The 18452-nt window shown below is 47.7% G+C and overlaps 1 protein-coding gene across 1 annotated transcript; it reads left to right on the top strand.

Annotated features, from left to right (window-relative positions):
• Positions 1-85: 85 nt before the first annotated feature.
• On the top strand, positions 86-16803 carry si:dkey-32e23.4 (dynamin-1-like protein). The gene is given in 21 exon segments (XM_048981692.1): positions 86-331; positions 1880-2008; positions 6056-6197; positions 6807-6853; positions 7602-7673; positions 7770-7856; positions 7956-8118; positions 8220-8340; positions 11108-11390; positions 11392-11447; positions 11614-11662; positions 11665-11736; positions 12043-12198; positions 13519-13608; positions 13809-13907; positions 14028-14168; positions 14389-14430; positions 14432-14499; positions 14574-14619; positions 14622-14735; positions 14815-16803. Coding segments are annotated over 20 exon segments (2007 nt in total). The 5' UTR covers positions 86-331; positions 1880-1906; the 3' UTR covers positions 14872-16803.
• The last annotated feature ends 1649 nt before the right edge of the window (positions 16804-18452 follow it).

Here is an 18452-nt window from a genome sequence, read left to right as displayed (position 1 = left end):
AATTATTATTTTGTTCATGCAAAAGGTTCGACTCCCCGTTCCCCAGCTTTCAAGCAGTGAAGGGGAAGCGAATGCGATTTGACAACGACACGGATTGAAAGGCATTTAAACCAATCAGAAAGCACGCTAACGGAACATCTTCGCCAGATCCGGCCAATCACGGCGTGAGACAAGGAAGCGGAGGAGCTCCAATACGCGATGACAGTTGTCGGTTTACGCCAAATTAAGATGCTGTGGAAATAATTTCCTGAGATTTTTAAAAATTATTTACAATGGAATCATGAAGGAAGCGCCGTCGTAAAGGATTCATGCAATTTATGTACTGTGTTCGGTGAGAATGAATTCATTTACTTAATCTCGTTTCCTCTTTCCTGCACTGGGAAATATCCATCCATTCACCCAGTGAGCTAAATAACTGTACAGATATTGAACATCCAGACTTTTTACTCACGGGTCACCTTTGCATAGCTGCACCCAGGTATCATTGTTCTTTATTTGCACGTATTACACCTAACGGGTCAGCGGCAGCTATCTTGGTTTGTTGACGTGATGGGTCGTCGATCACAGCCCCCGTCCTCGGGGTTACGTACGACTCGAGATGTCGGAATTACTCGAAACGAAGCTGTGCCTCTCGAGGTTTAGCAGCACCCTATGGACTTAAATTATTACTATTATTATTAATTTACTTATATGGCAGAGTGGATGTCATGCTCACCATCTCCTCCAATCGCGCATATGGGCGTGTGCCCGTTTGCGGCTCTTCAGGTGGGTCTGGGGGAGGAAGAGAAATCGAAATTTAATTCTTATAGAGCTTGTAAGCACATCACGAGTGCTGACACATCAGTATTGTTCCGATGCTGATAATTACTTCACTTTAACGATTCGTGAATAAATCTAATTAGATGAGTAATGCTTGCGATGAAAATTAATAATCGTGCTGTAGTATGTTTTTTTCGGTATTTGCTGTTCTCCTGGACGGGCCTTTAATCGTACTTTTTTGGGAGAGTGCAGCCTTTGAATTTTAGTGTTGTACTATTAGATCGGTGATTGATTGCGCTGACAAAAGACCGTGATGAAGTGTCGTCCCCTAGGAATTAGTAAACAGGAAATTTGAACTCCACAGCCGAGCCTGTAATCCTGTAGCAGGCCGCGTATGAACTGCTGGTATCGCAACACGTACCACCAATGTGAGTGAGGAGGAGCTGCGGTTCTGGAAGTCCGGGATCGTTCAGTCTTGGCTCACACACTGCTTAACCCGATCCCCCGCAGGGATGCAAGCCTGTCACCTATTGAGACAGTCACAAAAAAAGAAAGAAAGAACAGGCCATATGCCCAGGGGAGTAGCTAGGCATTCTGAGCCCTCTGAGAAAATGTCACCTTGGGCCCCCCTAACATTACATTACCCCCCCCATACACACACACATACACACAAGTGCCCGTATAAAGTGCTGGGCCCCCTGAATCTGTGAGGGTATACATGCCCCTCCCACACCCCTGAATAATATAACTATGTAGGATTGCCAACTTTTGTCAGCTGGCTGGCGTGAGATTATCAATTTGAGAAAAGTCTTCACACACATACACACACCTTTACATGTATGTGAGACTTTTATTACCTTGTAAATAGTCTATAAGGTTTGCAGACTATTAGAACACTTTTGATGTAGCTAATTTTAAGTTTATAATGGAATAATGTGGATTTGCAGTAAGATTTCTTATGTGAGAGTTTGAAAGTGTGAGTGTCACACCAGATGTGTGAGGTGGCAGCCCTGCCGTTACAATCCCACAAACAGTGAAACATAGAGTCTCCTGTGAGATGAAGGTGACGGGTGTCAAGAGTATGATCCTAATTCATGTTTCTTTCTTTTCCGCTCCAAAGCGGTGTTGGTTTTTTTTACTGACAGAGATGGAGACTCTGATTCCTGTGATCAACAGACTTCAGGAGGTCTTTGTCACCGTGGGAGCGGAAATTGTGCAGCTGCCTCAGATTATAGTGGTTGGGTCGCAGGTTAGTATTTATACTGGGATTTTTATACTGGGACTGGTCAGTCAAGGATCAGCCTGGATACCTGACATCAGAAGATGATAGCATGCTTTAAAGGTGAAGGATCATTAGCACATTATAAGTATGGTAAGAAAGATTATTGCTAGGGCACTGATGCCCTGGTTCGATTTAATTCTGATTCACATGATAATGATTCAATTAAATCTGATTCGATTTGATTCCGATTCCATATTAATTTGACTGGAATGAGATACAGAATACTATATCGCAGCTTTGCACATGTGGAGAGCTTTACATGGAACACAAATTTACAAATGCAGAGTCACTGGACATAAATAGTGAAAACCACTAAAGAAAAAGCCAAAGGCTTGTATACCAAAATCTTCTTTATTTGAGGAACATAGAGGTATAGTTCCTTAAAAGCAAAACCGACCTGCTTCTGTCAAAGCACAAAAAAGACTAAAAGTTGCATTAACTATATAACTTAACACCTTAACCCTTGTGTACATGGAACTTTTTGGAAAATATAAAATTTAAGCCAGGAATAATTATAACTTATAGTTTACTGTCTTGAATACCTCTTCCCTGAACATTTTCTAAACAAATGTAACGTTTCGAAATCATTTAACATTATAAAAACATAAAACTTAATCCCCATTTTGATAATTTTCTGATCAAAATATTGTATTTTTCCTAATGGCTAACAGGCGAAACTAACTTCTTTTTGCTGCTCTTGTTAGCGGTCGCCACAGCGGATCATCAGTTTCCATTTCTTCCTGTCCTCTGCATCTTCCTTTTTCACACCAGCCGCCTGCATGTCCTCTCTCACCACATCCATAAACCTCCTCTTAGGCCTTCCTCTTTCACACCAGCCGCCTGCATGTTCTCTCTCAGCACATCCATAAACCTCCTCTTAGGCCTTCCTCTTTCACATCAGCCGCCTGCATGTTCTCTCTCAGCACATCCATAAACCTCCTCTTAGGCCTTCCTCTTTCACATCAGCCGCCTGCATGTTCTCTCTCACCACATCCATAAACCTCCTCTTAGGCCTTCCTCTTTCACACCAGCCGCCTGCATGTCCTCTCTCACCACATCCATAAACCTCCTCTTAGACCTTCCTCTTTCACACCTGCATGTCCTCTCTCACCACATCCATAAACCTCCTCTTAGGCCTTCCTCTTTCACACCAGCAGCCTGCATGTCCTCTCTCACCACATCTATAAACCTCCTCTTAGACCTTCCTCTTTCACACCAGCCGCCTGCATGTCCTCTCTCACCACATCCATAAACCTCCTCTTAGGCCTTCCTCTTTCACACCAGCCGCCTGCATGTCCTCTCTCACCACATCCATAAACCTCCTCTTAGGCCTTCCTCTTTCACACCTACATGTCCTCTCTCACCACATCCATAAACCTCCTCTTAGGCCTTCCTCTTTCACACCAGCAGCCTGCATGTCCTCTCTCACCACATCTATAAACCTCCTCTTAGACCTTCCTCTTTTACACCTACATGTCCTCTCTCACCACATCCATAAACCTCCTCTTAGGCCTTCCTCTTTCACATCAGCCGCCTGCATGTCCTCTCTCACCACATCCATAAACCTCCTCTTAGGCCTTCCTCTTTCACACCAGCAGCCTGCATGTCCTCTCTCACCACATCCATAAACCTCCTCTTAGGCCTTCCTCTTTCACACCTGCATGTACTCTCTCACCACATCCATAAACCTCCTCTTAGGCCTTCCTCTTTCACACCAGCCGCCTGCATGTCTTGCCTGGCAGCTCTATCCTCAGCATCCTTCTCCCAGCATCTCCCAGTATCTCTCCTCTGTTCGTGTCAAAACCAACACAATCTCACCACTCTGGCTTTGTCTCCAAACCATCCAACCTGAGCCGTCCCTCTAATATACTCATTCCTAATCCTGTCCATCCTCATCACTCCCAATGCGAATTGTAACATCTTTAACTTTTCCACCTCCAGCTCTGCCTCCTGTCTTTTTCATCAGTGCCACCATCTCCAGCCCATGTAACATAGCTGGTCCCTCTACCATGTTGTAAACTTTCCCTTTCACTCTTGCTGATACCCATCTGTCATGAATCACTCCTGCCACTCTTCTCCACCCACTCCACCGTGTCTGCACTCTCTTCATCACCTCTCTTAAACACTCCCCTTTACTCTGAACTGTTGACCCCAAGTATTTAAGCTCCTCCACTTTTACCAACTCTACTCCCTGCATCCTCACCCTTCTGCTGTCCTCCTTCTTATTCACGCACATGTATTCTGTCTTAGTACTACTGACCTTCATTCCTCTTCTCTCTAGAGCATATGTCCACCTCTCCATGGTCTCCTCCATCTGCTCCCTACTCTCACTACAGATCACAATGTCATCTGCAAACATCATAGTCCACGGGGACTCCTGTCTGATCTCATCTGTCAACGTTCCTATCACCACAGCAAACAAGAAAGGGCTCAGAGCTGACCCTTGATGTAATCCAACCTGCACCTTGAATGTATCAGTCACTCCTACCACAGACCTTACTGCCGTCTCACTGTCCTCATACATATCCTGTACCACTCTTACATACTTCTCTGCCACTCCCGACTTCCTCACACAACACCACAACTCCTCTCTAGTCATCCTGTCATATTCTTTCTCCAAATCCACAAAGACACAATGCAGCTCCTTCTGACCTTCTCTGTACTTCTCCATTAACATCCTCGGAGCAAACACTGCATCTTCAGTGCTCTTTCCAGCATGAAACCATACTGCTGCTTGCTAATCATCACCTCTCCTTATCCTAGCTTCCACTACCCTTTCCCTCAACTTCATGCTGTGGCTGATCACCTTCACCTTTCTGTAGTTGCTACAGCTTTGCATATCACCCTTATTCTTGAAAATCGGTACCAGTACACTTCTTCTCCACTCCTCAGGCATTCTCTCTCTTTCCAAGACTACATTAAACAATCTGGTTAAAAACTGCTGTTTGTTTACAAGTATAGGAAAGTACCCACCTCTCCAAATATGCTGACATTGGTGTTTGTACCTCCGTAAGGCTCCATTGATCAAAATCCATTTTCGTTCTTTCCCCTTAAAACAAATTGGGCAAATATTACAAAAACAAAAACTAGATAACGGTTCAGTCACACCTCGCTGTTTAGGGATAACGTGGTAGTGGAGGGTAATAATGGTAAAAAATAAGTCAGTATGACCAGACTTCTGTTTCTGATTTATTTTATATTCTAAGTAATTCTGACTTAGGGAAATGAAATAAAGGGGTGGAAAAAAGACGTTTTTGTTCGAGCGCCATTGATAAACGCAGCACTTTAAAGACCACATAAAAATACCAACAAGCCAGGCATTTTTTTGGCAAATAATTGAGCATAAAACAATAATTTTCAGCTGTTTTGCCATAAATTTGGTAGTAATTTGTTGCGGATAGATAGTATGTGGCATGCATTATACTTACATTTTACATAACTTCCCGGTGTCGGAATCCTTTCGAGTGAAATGCAGCCAAACTTCAAACAGTTTAGCTTTAGGCATTTTGACTGTGTTTGACGTAGCTGCTAGCTAAAGTCAGCCGTCTGCTGACATCAGGGCAAGTGTAGCGTTAACTAGCGATGGCGTGTGAGGTGCATTGATGCTTCTGTTGCCTGAGCACCAGAGGGCAAACATTTCAATCCACACAGAAATGAGGAACTGAAATCTACATTATAGTCCGGTACAACTGGCTGTTTAACCGTTGCGGAAATGAGCCCAGAAAACCAGAAAGCGTGTGTATTAGCCTAAAAGATCCATCCATAAATTTTACAGATTGATATTGAATCAGCATCAGCAATGTTATTTTGTATTATGTTATTTTCAAAGTTTTATTGAGATTTAGGTTTCTTACATTTTGTCTATGTTTTACTGATTTTTATGTAGATGGATATTTCATATTAAGATCTTTGTTCAGGTGTATGGTAGTGAGAGGATGCTGTCTGGGACTTGAATCTGCAAGCATCTGGCCACAAGGTGGCGTACAGCTCACATTTTCCCTGATATCACAACAGAGCAGTGGCAAGAGCTCCGTGCTGGAGAGCCTGGTGGGGCGTGACTTCCTGCCTCGTGGGTCGGGGATCGTGACACGGAGGCCCTTGGTCCTGCAACTGGTCAATGTGCCCCCGCTGGTGGACCGGAAGCAAGGCGAGAGTGGTATGGCACTGCGGGAGCTCTCATTTACACGGGGTGGTTGGTTACCCTGAGTACGATGGTGGTCTGCATTCCATGAATAATCTGCACAGCGGCGTAGGAGATAGTTTGATATCGAGTGGGGGCATAAATTAATAATTTAAATGTAAAGCCCTATTTTTTGGAGGATGAATGAAGTCAAATTAAATATTGGGGGATACATGCACCCCCACCCACCCCTCGGTTCCAGCGCCCCTGAATGCACACACTTTCTAGCAGTGAGATTCTTCCATATCTGTCACTGCATGCTGAGAAGCATTCAGCTATAATTAGCTATAATATTTTCTCGCTAACATTATTTCCACACTCCCTCTTCCCCTCTGCTTTTCCTTAGGGAGCGGCTCAGCTCAGGGCTCCCAAAACAGCATACCGGGTCTCTCTTCCCCCCCCCCCCCCCCCCCCCATTTCTAACCACCTTAAGTACATTGCTTATTCAGGGCACAATCTATTTCTGTGTAATGGCCTCTTTTTGTACGGACGTCGCATGACAAGGTTTCATTTGTTGTTGTTGATTGTTTTCTTTTGTTGGCTGTTTGCAATTAATGCAATTAATGGGTTTCTGTTGTCTTCAAGGAGTCAAAGCGGAAGAATGGGGAACATTCCTTCATTGCAAAAATAAGGTACTGAAATAAGTTATTACCTGGCTATTAGTCTCCATACTTTTCTGTTTTTATTATCCATGAAATCTGCAAATTGGCTATCCATTCATCCAACTTCCAACTGCTTATCTAGTATGGAGTTTTGGTGTGGGGGGCAGCTTTGGGGGTGGGGGTGTTGGATCCTTTTCTGAGCAGCATAGAACACTAGGCAGGGGGACACCCTGAATTGCCACACACACACTCACACACTATGGGTTTAAAAATAGCAGTTTGCCTCACTGTATGTTTTTAGACTGTGGGAGGAAATCGGCGTGCCTGGAGGATCCGCGCGCGATATGGGGGGAACACAAGGGCGGACATGCACACGGAGCAGGGGCGGGATTCACATCGCCAGCCCCAGAGGTGTCAGGCAGCAGTGCCGCCCACACAATCAATTATAATGTGATTATTATTCAGTCATCCTGAAGTTGGTGACTCGTTTCAAAAATAATGTTCAATTCAATGATGCACTGTAGTGTACTGGGTTTTCTACAGCGCTTTACAACCATGGAGAGACTCCAGGTCTGAAATCTACTGAGCCAAGATTCCCCATTTCATTAAATTACTGGATATCAGCCCCCCCACCCTCAAGTTAGAAAACCTAATTTCATAAAACTATGCAGTTCCTAGCAGATTTCTTTCTTTTTTTTTTTTTTTGCGGGAAACTGTGAGGTGTGTTCAAAGACACGGTTGTCACAGCAAACCTATTTGGTGTCGTCAACCTGTACAGATTTTCACAGACTTTGGGGAGATTCGCGTGGAGGTCGAGGAGGAGACGGAGCGTGGATCTGGGGACAGTAAGGTGGGATCTCATATGTAATGTGGTGTGTGTGTGTGTGTGTGTGTGTGGCGTGTAATTATAATGCAGGTGTGTGTGGCCATTTCCCTCACTCTGCAGGGGATCAGCCCAGAGCCCATCCATTTGAAAATCTTCTCTCCGCATGTCCTGAATCTCACGCTGGTTGACCTTCCAGGGATCACCAAGGTAACCCCCAGCAGCTGTCTGCTAGCTGATAAGTGCTAGCAATAATGAAACTGCTAGCATTAATCCAGTTGCTGGGACACGGTCTTTTTTTGAATGCAGGTGCCTGTAGGAGACCAGCCAGAAGACATTGAGAGTCAGGTTCAGGACATGATCCTCTCTTTCATCTCGAACCCAAACTCCATAATCCTGGCAGTGTCACCTGCCAACTCGGACCTGGCCACCTCCGATGCCCTCAAACTCGCCCGAGAGGTTGACCCAGATGGTGAGGGGGGGGGGGGGACAGACTGTCTGAGCTGTACTCTTACCCTGTTGACAATCTTTGTGCCGCTCCTCTTACCACGTCCGTGTGCTCCCCGGCCCCAGGGAGGAGAACCCTTCTCGTGGTGAGCAAGCTGGACTTGATGGATGCTGGTACGGATGCTCTGGAGGTTCTGCTGGGCCGGGTCATTCCCGTCCACCTGGGAATTATCGGAGTGGTGAACAGGTCTGCTTGTCGCACGTGTGTCTGCGATACAGTCTTTGAATGTCACTGTTTTTAAATGTCACAGCGTAAAGTTTGGCTTATAAATGCTGGCAGTGCCCGGCTTAAGAATGTCAGATTTAACTCGCGCTTACGAACAGACTGCCATAAAAATATTAAAAACTAGAATCAAATACAATGGTTTGTGATAATGAACGCACTTCCTACTTTGTGACACTCATTAAAACATTGCGTGGTTTCAGCAGTTCATTGGCATAGGGTACAGTACCGTAAGTTGTTACTTATATTATTACTGTAGGATTATTAGTATTATGTACCGTGTTACAAATTCAATTTAAAGACAGACGTCTCGTTCATAACCTGGGGACTGCCTGTAGTCTATAACAACAATGTACATATTTCCAGCAAATAAAATCGACAACAAAAAACAAATAAAATACTTCGCAAAACTTAGTTCAATTATGTATGAGCAGGTTTGAATTAGACCACATCAAACCTTAGTATCCATTGATCCATTCTCTAACCACTTCTCCTAGCTCCACATCACAGGGTAAAAAGCCGTGGTACATTCCAGATGGGGTGCCAGTTTAAACTTTAACATGCTTTGATAAAATAAAAACACTAAATATACAGTTTCCTAAAAATATAATTCTAAACAAAGTAACCAGCCTACCAAATTAAGCGCTTTAATGCACAGATTTAATTGTAATATGCCGCTTGTCATTCACATTCGCTGGGCTCAGTTCGCCAGTCAGGGACTTTGCTACGGTGACTTCAGCTTTTGTAACGTTTGCCATGCTCATAATCAGGGGGGATTCCCTGTTTGAGCTGCTTAATGATCTGGTAAATTATGAAACGTGATTTCATAAGTATAATAATGATTGTATCCATCCATCCATCCATCTTGCACCCAGTTATCCTGGTTAGGGTCACAGGAGGCCTGGAGCCTGTCCCAGGCAGCATATGGTACAATGATGATTATATTAGATATTAATATTTAGTATAATACAAAAGCAAGTGTATAATAATGTCTATTGTTATCATTTGGAAATACCTGGCTTATCGATGTACTTTCAAATTTCGCCGGTTATTTTGTTCATTGTGGCTGTTAGGCTGCCACTTTTGTTCTTCTATATTTCTCTGTCCCTGAAACAGTGCCCATCTCAGCCCCCCGCCCCCCATCGCCATACGCACAAAGAATTCCTGTTTATTATTCGGCACGTGTTCTTAATTAAAGCGATAATTTCTGTTCTTTTAATTTCGTGTATTTTTGTGTCGGCGTTCAGCTGTAATTAATCTGTAGGCACGCTTGCAGATCTGCCATTAGTTTGCTGTGCATCTGGGCTTATAGCAGAGATATATAATGAGGATAGATCATTTTTTGCATACCCATTATATCTGGCAATAAATATCTCAAAGAATATGTAGTGTTACTTGAAAATTTTAAGGCACCTGCCAGACTTCTATGCTCTTACAGTTGATCTATGGGGTGAAACGTAAAAAGCAATGGTGTGAGACAGAGTGAGCTGGTGACACTCAGTGGCCCTATTTGCAGCCTCCAGCCTGAAGCCTCCTGATGGGAAGGTTAAGACCAGTAAACTGGGTCTCGAAACGAGAGGAAGCACTTTGGCCAGGTACTAAGACACCCGCAGCTGTATGTAGCAGGTGTCTCTGTGGACTGACACCATCACAGATTGATCTGTTTGTTTTTAAGAGTTCTGGCTCAGACCTGAGGCGTCGGCCGTTTGAGTTCTGCCTCTGCTTTTGGGCTGTGTGCAGTTTGCTTGTCGTATTGTGTGGGTTGCCTCCCACGCGCTGGAGGTGAAATGGCACCTCTACATTGCTCATAGCGTGTGTGTGACTGTGTCCCCTGTGATGGATATTTATCCCATCCAGCGTGTGCCCTGTGCTGCTGGGAAAGGCTCCAGGCTCAGACCTTGTACTGGATAAGTGGATATGAAAAATGGATGGATGTGGGGAGTCACTCAGCCTTTGCTATCAGACCCCAAGAAGCCTGTTGCTGTCTCGGATTTGAAGACCGGGGAGAGGGTCTCTGGGTCGCTCCTTCCTTTACTCTGTGTGAAGCCCGAGCCCCCCAATCACACTGGCTGCAGGGGGAGGGGTGGGCAGGGGGTGTGACGCACCAGGCCCCCTCGTCCGTTTATGTCTCTAGCCTTTTGAATCACTCCTTCCTCTATGTTAAGTGAAATTACGATGACACCAAGGGCTTTATTCAAGAAAAGGAACTACTCTGCGTGGCAGAGCCCTGTCGGAATGCAGTCCCTCCTCTCCCATGTGTGCTTTGGGCTTAGCCCTGCCAGCGATTTCTCCCTCAGAAAAAAATAATAATAATGAAATAAATGAATGCTGCTGGTAGGAGGAAATGAATTTTAATTGAAAGAAGGCGAGCGCAGGCACCCGCGGGCCTGAATAACATCCTCAGCGAGTGCGGGGGAGAGCATCACAGTAGCGTTTAGGGGGTATTATTAGCTGCAGGTGCAGGCAGTTGGTTCGAACAGGCAAAACACAGCCTGTATTCTGTCCAAATGCGTGTCTAAATGCCCCTTGGTTTCTTGTAACATTCCAAGGATTCAAGTAAAGGGGAGTTTGAGTAAAACCGTACCCAGGGCCTGAAAGGATAGGACCCAGTCTGTGTGCAGCCAAATCTGTCCAAAAGCCTGGAATGGTATGTCTGTGTACCCTGAGGTGGACCTTTAACCCAGGGGATTCAGGTTCCTGGGTTGTCCCCCCTCACCCCCCCTGCCCGTAGGAGCCAGCATGACATAAACACCCAGAAGAGCCTGGCAGACTCGGCCCGGGACGAGCAGGCCTTCCTGCAGAGGCATTACCCCTCCCTGGCCTCACGCTGCGGCTCCCGCTTCCTGGCTCGCACCCTGAGCCGGCTTCTCATGCACCACATCCGCGACTGCCTGCCTGAGCTGAAGACCCGTGTGACGGTGCTCACCTCCCAGTACCAGGCCCGGCTGAGCAGCTATGGGCAGCCAGTGGAGGATCACAGTGCCACCCTACTGCAGATCATCACCAAGTTTGCCCAGTGACTACTGCAGCACCATCGAGGGCACAGCACGGCATATCCAGACCTCAGAGCTGTAAGTCTAAGATCACGCGATGTCTCTACTAGTCACGGGTAATTAGAACAACCTTCCTGTTTTATCTATTCCTCGCCAAACGGTCCGATCTTATCACCCCCCCATGAGCAATAGCGTGACGGTAACCGAGCGACCTGTGTTGTGTCCTCCCTGTCCTGGGGGCCAGCTGCGGTGGGGCACGGATCTGTTACATCTTCCATGAGACCTTTGGTCGCAGACGCTGCAGTCTATCGACCCCCTAGCTGGCCTGACGGAGCTGGACATCCTCACCGCCATCCGCAACGCTACGGTAATGCCCTACACACACATGCATGCATGCCGTGCTGTGGAATTATTTCAAGGCCCAGGTGTGGGCAGTCGAAGTTCCTCCGCCTGTTAACGCATGAATAAATGAACAGGCTGACGTGGGGGTGTTCAGCCTCACTGAGTCACTCTATGGCGCCAGTGGTGGGGCGTCTAGTCTGCCAATCATGGCCCCCCCACACAAGCTCTGGTCAGAGACGCTAACTGACAGAGCTTCCCCTGGCACATTGTAGTGATGCCTTAATGATGACCACCCCATGCCCCCCTCCTGGGGGGCATTACCATGCTACAGGGCCCGCGGCCGGCACTCTTCGTGCCCGAAGTGTCCTTCGAGCTGCTGGTGAAGAAGCAAATCAAGCGGCTGGAGGAGCCCAGCTTGCGGTGCGTGGAGCTGGTGCACGAGGAGATGCAGAGGATCATCCAACACTGCAGCAACTACAGCACGCAGGTAGGCGGGGGGGGACGTGGGGACAGATGCGGGGGACAGAGGCGAGGGAAACAAGGAGGACAGATGTGAGGGGAGAGACGCGGGGGGACAGAGGCGAGGGAAACAAGGGAGGACAGATGTGAGGGAGAGACGCGGGGGGACAGAGGCGAGGGAAACAAGGAGGGACAGATGTGAGGGAGGAGATGCGGGGGACAGAGGCGAGGGAAACAAGGAGGACAGATGTGAGGGAGAGATGCGGGGGACAGAGGCGAGGGAAACAAGGAGGACAGATGTGAGGGAGAGATGCGGGGGACAGAGGCGAGGGAAACAAGGAGGAACAGATGTGAGGGAGAGATGCGGGGGACAGAGGCGAGGGGAAACAAGGAGGACAGATGTGAGGGAGAGACGCGGGGGACAGAGGCGAGGGAAACAAGGAGGACAGATGTGAGGGAGAGATGCGGGGGACAGAGGCGAGGGAAACAAGGAGGACAGATGTGAGGGAGAGATGCGGGGGACAGAGGCGAGGGAAACAAGGAGGACAGATGTGAGGGAGAGATGCGGGGGACAGAGGCGAGGGAAACAAGGAGGACAGATGTGAGGGAGAGATGCGGGGGACAGAGGCGAGGGAAACAAGGAGGACAGATGTGAGTGAGAGACGCGGGGGACAGAGGCGAGGGAAACAAGGAGGACAGATGTGAGGGAGAGATGCGGGGGACAGAGGCGAGGGAAACAAGGAGGACAGATGTGAGGGAGAGACGCGGGGGACAGAGGCGAGGGGACGTATGTGGAGACAGACTCGAGGGACAAATGCAAGGGGACATATGGAAGGGTACAGATGTGAGGAAAACATGCGGGGACACATGAGGACAGACATGAGGGAAAGATAAAAGGGGACAGATGCAGGGGACACAGACACTCACCCGTATCCCACAGTCCATATTACCATTAGATACATTGGGTGCAACTTCAATGACTTTTCTCATACAAAGGAATTTATTTGTCACTATAAATATTGTATTATCATAATATATTAATATATTTTTAACATATTATGCTATTTTATTATGCTGCTTTATTTATATATCTAGTGTTAAAATGTCCCTCTATAGACTGGCCCACGCAAAGCTGCATGTTTTACACAAGCAATTAAAGTTGCATACCTTTCTCAGAGCTACTGCCTGCGAAACCAGAATTCTAGGCTCTGTATTCCCTATACCATGCAAATGCGCAGACACACCAACAGACACACAGACAGACACACACACACACACCCTCTCTGAATGCGGAGGATCTCGCCTCACTGTGTTCTCTGTGACTTTCACCCACCGGTGCGTCTCTTAGGAGCTCCTGCGATTCCCCAAGTTGCACGACTCCATTGTGGAGGTGGTGACCAGCCTGCTGAGGAAGCGCCTCCCTATCACCAATGAAATGGTATGACCTAGTATAACCACACCCGCACCTGGGCCTGAAATCTGAAATGGTATGACCCAGTCTACTGCCAAATATGCACAGAAGCCAGGAATGATATAGGCCATCCTACACAAGGCAGACCGTTACCCTCAATATGAGGATGTCCTGGGGCCATGAACGGTTTGGTACCAGGCTGATTTGTTTGTGGTGTTCTGTGTCAGGTCCACAACCTGGTAGCGATTGAGCTGGCTTACATCAACACCAAACACCCTGACTTCACGGACGCTGCTGTGGTCTCTGCCTCAGTCAACAGCCAACAGGTGAACCCCATTTCCCTCCCCGATGGGCTCCTGGGGGGAGGGTGTTACCTCACACTGGCAGCACGCAAAAACCTCCCGATCCTGTGCGTCCCGATCCCGCTCACTCCTCTTCCTGCCCAGGTGGAGACCCTGCAGGATGGAGGGAAGCGTTGGAAGAACGACAAAGCAATGGAAGAGAGAGCAGTGGCAGAGAAGGCAAAGGGGCCGGGTTCAGCCTACAGCAGCCCCAGCAAAGGGCAGGCCGTCAACCTTCTGGACACCGTGAGACCCCCGTGCTGACCTCCCATAACACTCCTTGAGTACCGCAGCCTGCTGACTGTGTGTCCCTGCACCCACCCTCTGCAACCCGGGCAGCGAGTCTGTGGGCAGCTACCGGGGCCAACCTAAACACTGATCATGGCCAATCCCAGCCAGCAGGGGGCGCTCCTGCATGCCAGACTGCGAAGGTTCTGACCCGCGGTCTCCGTCTCCATCCTGCCAGGCCGTGCCAGTGTCCCGCAAACTCAGCACCCGAGAGCAGCGGGGACTGTGAGGTCATCCAGCGCCTCATCAAGTGCTACTTCCTCATTGTGAGGAAGAGCATCCAGGATAGGTGAGTAAGGAGGGGCCCGGTGAGCGCGGGGCCCCCGAAAGCAAGCACAGGTGACACGGCCTCTCTCGTGACAGCGTGCCCAAGACGGTGATGCACTTCCTGGTGAACTTCGTGAAGGAGCGTCCTTCAGAGTGAGCTGGGTGCGGCAGCTGTACAAGCAGCCGCTGCTGCAGGAGCTGCTCGTGGAGTCGCAGGACATGGCGCAGCAGAGAACTGAGGTCGCGCGGATGCTGGGGGTACGGTGACTTCCGGCGCACGCCTGTGTCCGGTCAGTTGTACGCCTCCTTACCTCTGCTCTGTCTACCTGCCCCACAGGCTCTGCAGAAAGCCAACCAAATCATCTCAGAGATCAGGGAAACGCATCTGTGGTAGCCCCGCCCCCCTTCCCCAGAGTAGACGAGCCCTGATGATGTCACATCCAGGCCATGACACTGGCTGATCTCACACCGACTCGCACGTCTTCGTGCCTCCATACCCGTGCGTCCACCATCTATCCACACAGAACAAAATCCTGAGTGGATTGCAGATTTTTGTGTTTTAATTAATTGTACTGAGGTTGGGACGAGTTTAATTTCATTGCTAATTCTGCTAAGGAAAGCATCTCTCGGCAATATCAAAATTGTAAAATCTGCACAAAGATACCCCCCAGCAACACCAGTGAAGCAGACTCTGAAATCATCCCTGTTACTACAACCTGACCAAAATGTGAACTAATTAAATTAATACGGTGCCTGAAATTCGGGAATAAACAGCAGCCAGGAAATGGGCCTTTTCTGGCTGGCTAATTGGGAAAGCCAAGAGCTCCCAAGAATATTATTCTGTCCTTGTACCATTTAATTTACATTTGTTCTTACGTTTAAGTTCTTCCACTGCAATGCATAGGACATCAGTGAGATTTTAGCATAATTCAGTTTAGGTTAAATTTAATTACATGGCACTTTTTGCTACAGCCTGATTTATGGGAAAAGAACGATGACTAATTTTCCACTCAGACCACTTTTTAGGTGAAATATTTTTTTAATGGAAAGCCGGCCCCGTAGCGTGCATTAAATCCATCCAGCTCATCGAGCAGTCAAACAGCATCCGGGCTTTGCCGCCGTGACCTTTGTCGCGTGGTGTGCTGAATGAATACGCAGTAGACCTCTCATGCACGGTGGGTTTAAGGCAGTTGCACGTAGCACCTGCGCCGTTTAAAGCGATAGCCATGGGTACCGTTTGTCACGCTGAGATTCAGCCCAGCTGAGCTGTTAATTAAAACTGCGACAGATGAATTGGGGGAGTACAGATATGCATGGTAAATATGCACAGCTACCAGGGAGGATCGGCCTGACTGGGCGTGCATCGGAGGAGCGATCCCAGCACACGGCCATAGCCTTGTAGCAGTGGGTCCCTGTCATCGCATTTTAGGTCAGCTCCTTTTTCAGTTTCTTGACTGCTTAAGTTTGTGTGTCGGGTCTCGTTAAGTGGCTTAGGGCTACAGCTGGGAAACATAGTTATGACACCACTGACTTACGTGGTCTGTGAAAGTAACATATTTATGCGAGTAAATGTAGTAAAAGTGGATTGTTTAAGTGTGAGGACGTATGGTTTGCACTAAGGATTCGTCTAGAAGTGTTTCATCTTTTTCCTGTCCCGTTAAACGCCAGCTATCGATCTGGAGAGCGATGCTGCTGGCTCTGACCGCTACTTCGTTAAAACGCTGCCAGGCGATTTGGCCTTTTGAAGAGGAGTCGGGTCTCTTGGGGACTGATGGAGCGGCCGATTAGCCGAGGGTCACCTTGCAGCCCCGGTTCCGGATCCTTCGTACCATAATTCGTTCCACCTGGAGACGGGAGAGCCCATCGGCGCCGCGTAGACCTCCAGCCGCATTTATAGTGTTGATTTGCGACACCGTTCGCTCCGTCCCAGTTGCAGTCCCTCCGTTAGCAATCACGTTGCTCCTTTGTCATCTAAAAATGAAGAATAACTAATTCATCAGGCTGTTGCATGTATTTAGGGCCAGTCGTTGCTTCTACCAGTAAGTCCTAATCATCCACACCTGTCCCCAAAGCCACACTTCCAGGAGATGCTGATCTGTATGCTGATTGAAAATGTGTCACTCTTAAAGCTTGTTAATTAAGGAAAATCAGCCATTGTGTAACCCAAACCCACTCTCAAAACCATTGCCTTTGTCATGGTGATAGGAAAGATGAGCTAAACACCTGCAAACTCGTCTTTTTTTGTACATCTGTGTGTGTATGAGAGTAACTGTATGTTTTCTATTGTTAATTTAATATGTAACTTAATAAACTGCCTGGAAATGTTGCCTGCTGACTTTTGTAGTCCTAGTTGGTATAACGATGCCTGTTCCATTGTGTCATGGGTAGAGGAGAGAGTAAATAAAGCTTTGTGAGGAAAAAACACCATGTGACCTCTGTTTTACACCAAATCCCTAGAAGTAGTCAAGGTGCACATAGCCCTCATCCATTTATCATGTTTGAAAGCCCTTCCAGTTAGACCTGATGCAGATCTCTATCCCATAATACAGTGCGTGCTGCAAGGAGGCCTGAAATTCTCAAGCCGGATACTCACCAGTCTGAGACGATGTGCCTCTCATGGTCGCCCCCTGCAGCACGGACTCTGAATGTATATCTCCAGGGCCTGCACCTCACACCACATATGCCAGGGATAAGAAGCAGATAGCAGGCATGACATGAAGCGGCTGTCCATCATCTCGGGTTTTTAATATCTGTAAACCCGGATAAGGATCACGAGTGGAGCCCGGCGAGCAGCGCAGGAAATGAGATCTGCTGCGCTATTGTTCTCCGCAAGCCTCCGCATCGTATGCGTGGACACTCCCTGGATAGAATGCCGGCGCTTAATCACATCTGAATTGCTGTCTGCCGCAGCGAGAACTTTTAATAGAAATGCAATGATTTTGAGCAAAGCAAATAGGCAGTCAGATCCGGGCGTATTAAGATGAGGGGAAGCAGGGCAGGGCGCAGGGGCACCGGCATGCAGCCAGCGGGCTCGGCGGGCTGAACCGCGCTGCAGCACTGCGGGTGTCCAATGCGTCCTTCCTAATCTAATCAGTCGCAATTGAGTTTTGGAGTTTCTGATATGCCGGAGAACAAGAATCATTATCCAATCAAGCGAAAGAATGGTCCAATCGTCCGGCTGAAAAGCCTGGGATCCAAAATCCAGACCTTATCCTGGGCCATGTTCGCCAACGACCCGGTCATGCAGGGTACCGTTTATGGTTCGATCGGTGCATGGAGGCTAAGGGACAGGGCCGTGAAACTGCACCCAGCGCTGCTCGCTAGGCTAACAAGGGCGATGGGAGCTAATCTGTATCCCCGAGTGCGCTGGACAGCGTTAGACGCGGGAAATACCATGTGTCATCAGCGGGGGGCAATCATGGCACAAATACCAACGGAGTTCAGAATAATCAACGCCATTTATATTCAACGCAGTAATTATATCAGACCAGGGAAATAAGAGTTTATTCTTGGCCTTGTCTAATTGCGTCTTGTTTTATAGTCATATTCTTTCACGTATGTCTAGAGGGCAGCAGATACTAAAAATGGCCCCATTTCTAGCCCAGTAACAATATTCACCGTGCCTGCGCCAGAAAGGCTCGCGAACAGCCTCCTGGAATATTTCTCACTCCCGTTCACCCCCCCCCGCCCCCCAGCAGAATTGCATTTTCTTTTTGTCTTTTTTTTTTTGCTCCTTCATTGGTGATTTTCTTCTATTTGTTCGAATTAATTCTAGCTTAATGTTTCTAATACAGTGACAGATCTATGCATAAGCCGCGGCGGCATTATTGAGATTAACGTTGGTGGGAATAGTAAAGTAGGAATAAAAGAAAATACCCAGAGTAAATTATAGCAATCCACCCCTTTCCATCCTTCCCGGTCCATGGGAACAAAATGCACCATGAGAGACAGCTCTAGTGAAAATGCAAGATCTAA

The sequence above is a fragment of the Brienomyrus brachyistius genome, chromosome 2, assembly GCF_023856365.1.
Source record: "Brienomyrus brachyistius isolate T26 chromosome 2, BBRACH_0.4, whole genome shotgun sequence".
NCBI lineage: Eukaryota > Metazoa > Chordata > Actinopteri > Osteoglossiformes > Mormyridae > Brienomyrus > Brienomyrus brachyistius.
The sequence above is the reverse complement of the archived record's forward strand: the minus strand, read 5'-3'. Positions and strand labels throughout refer to the sequence as shown.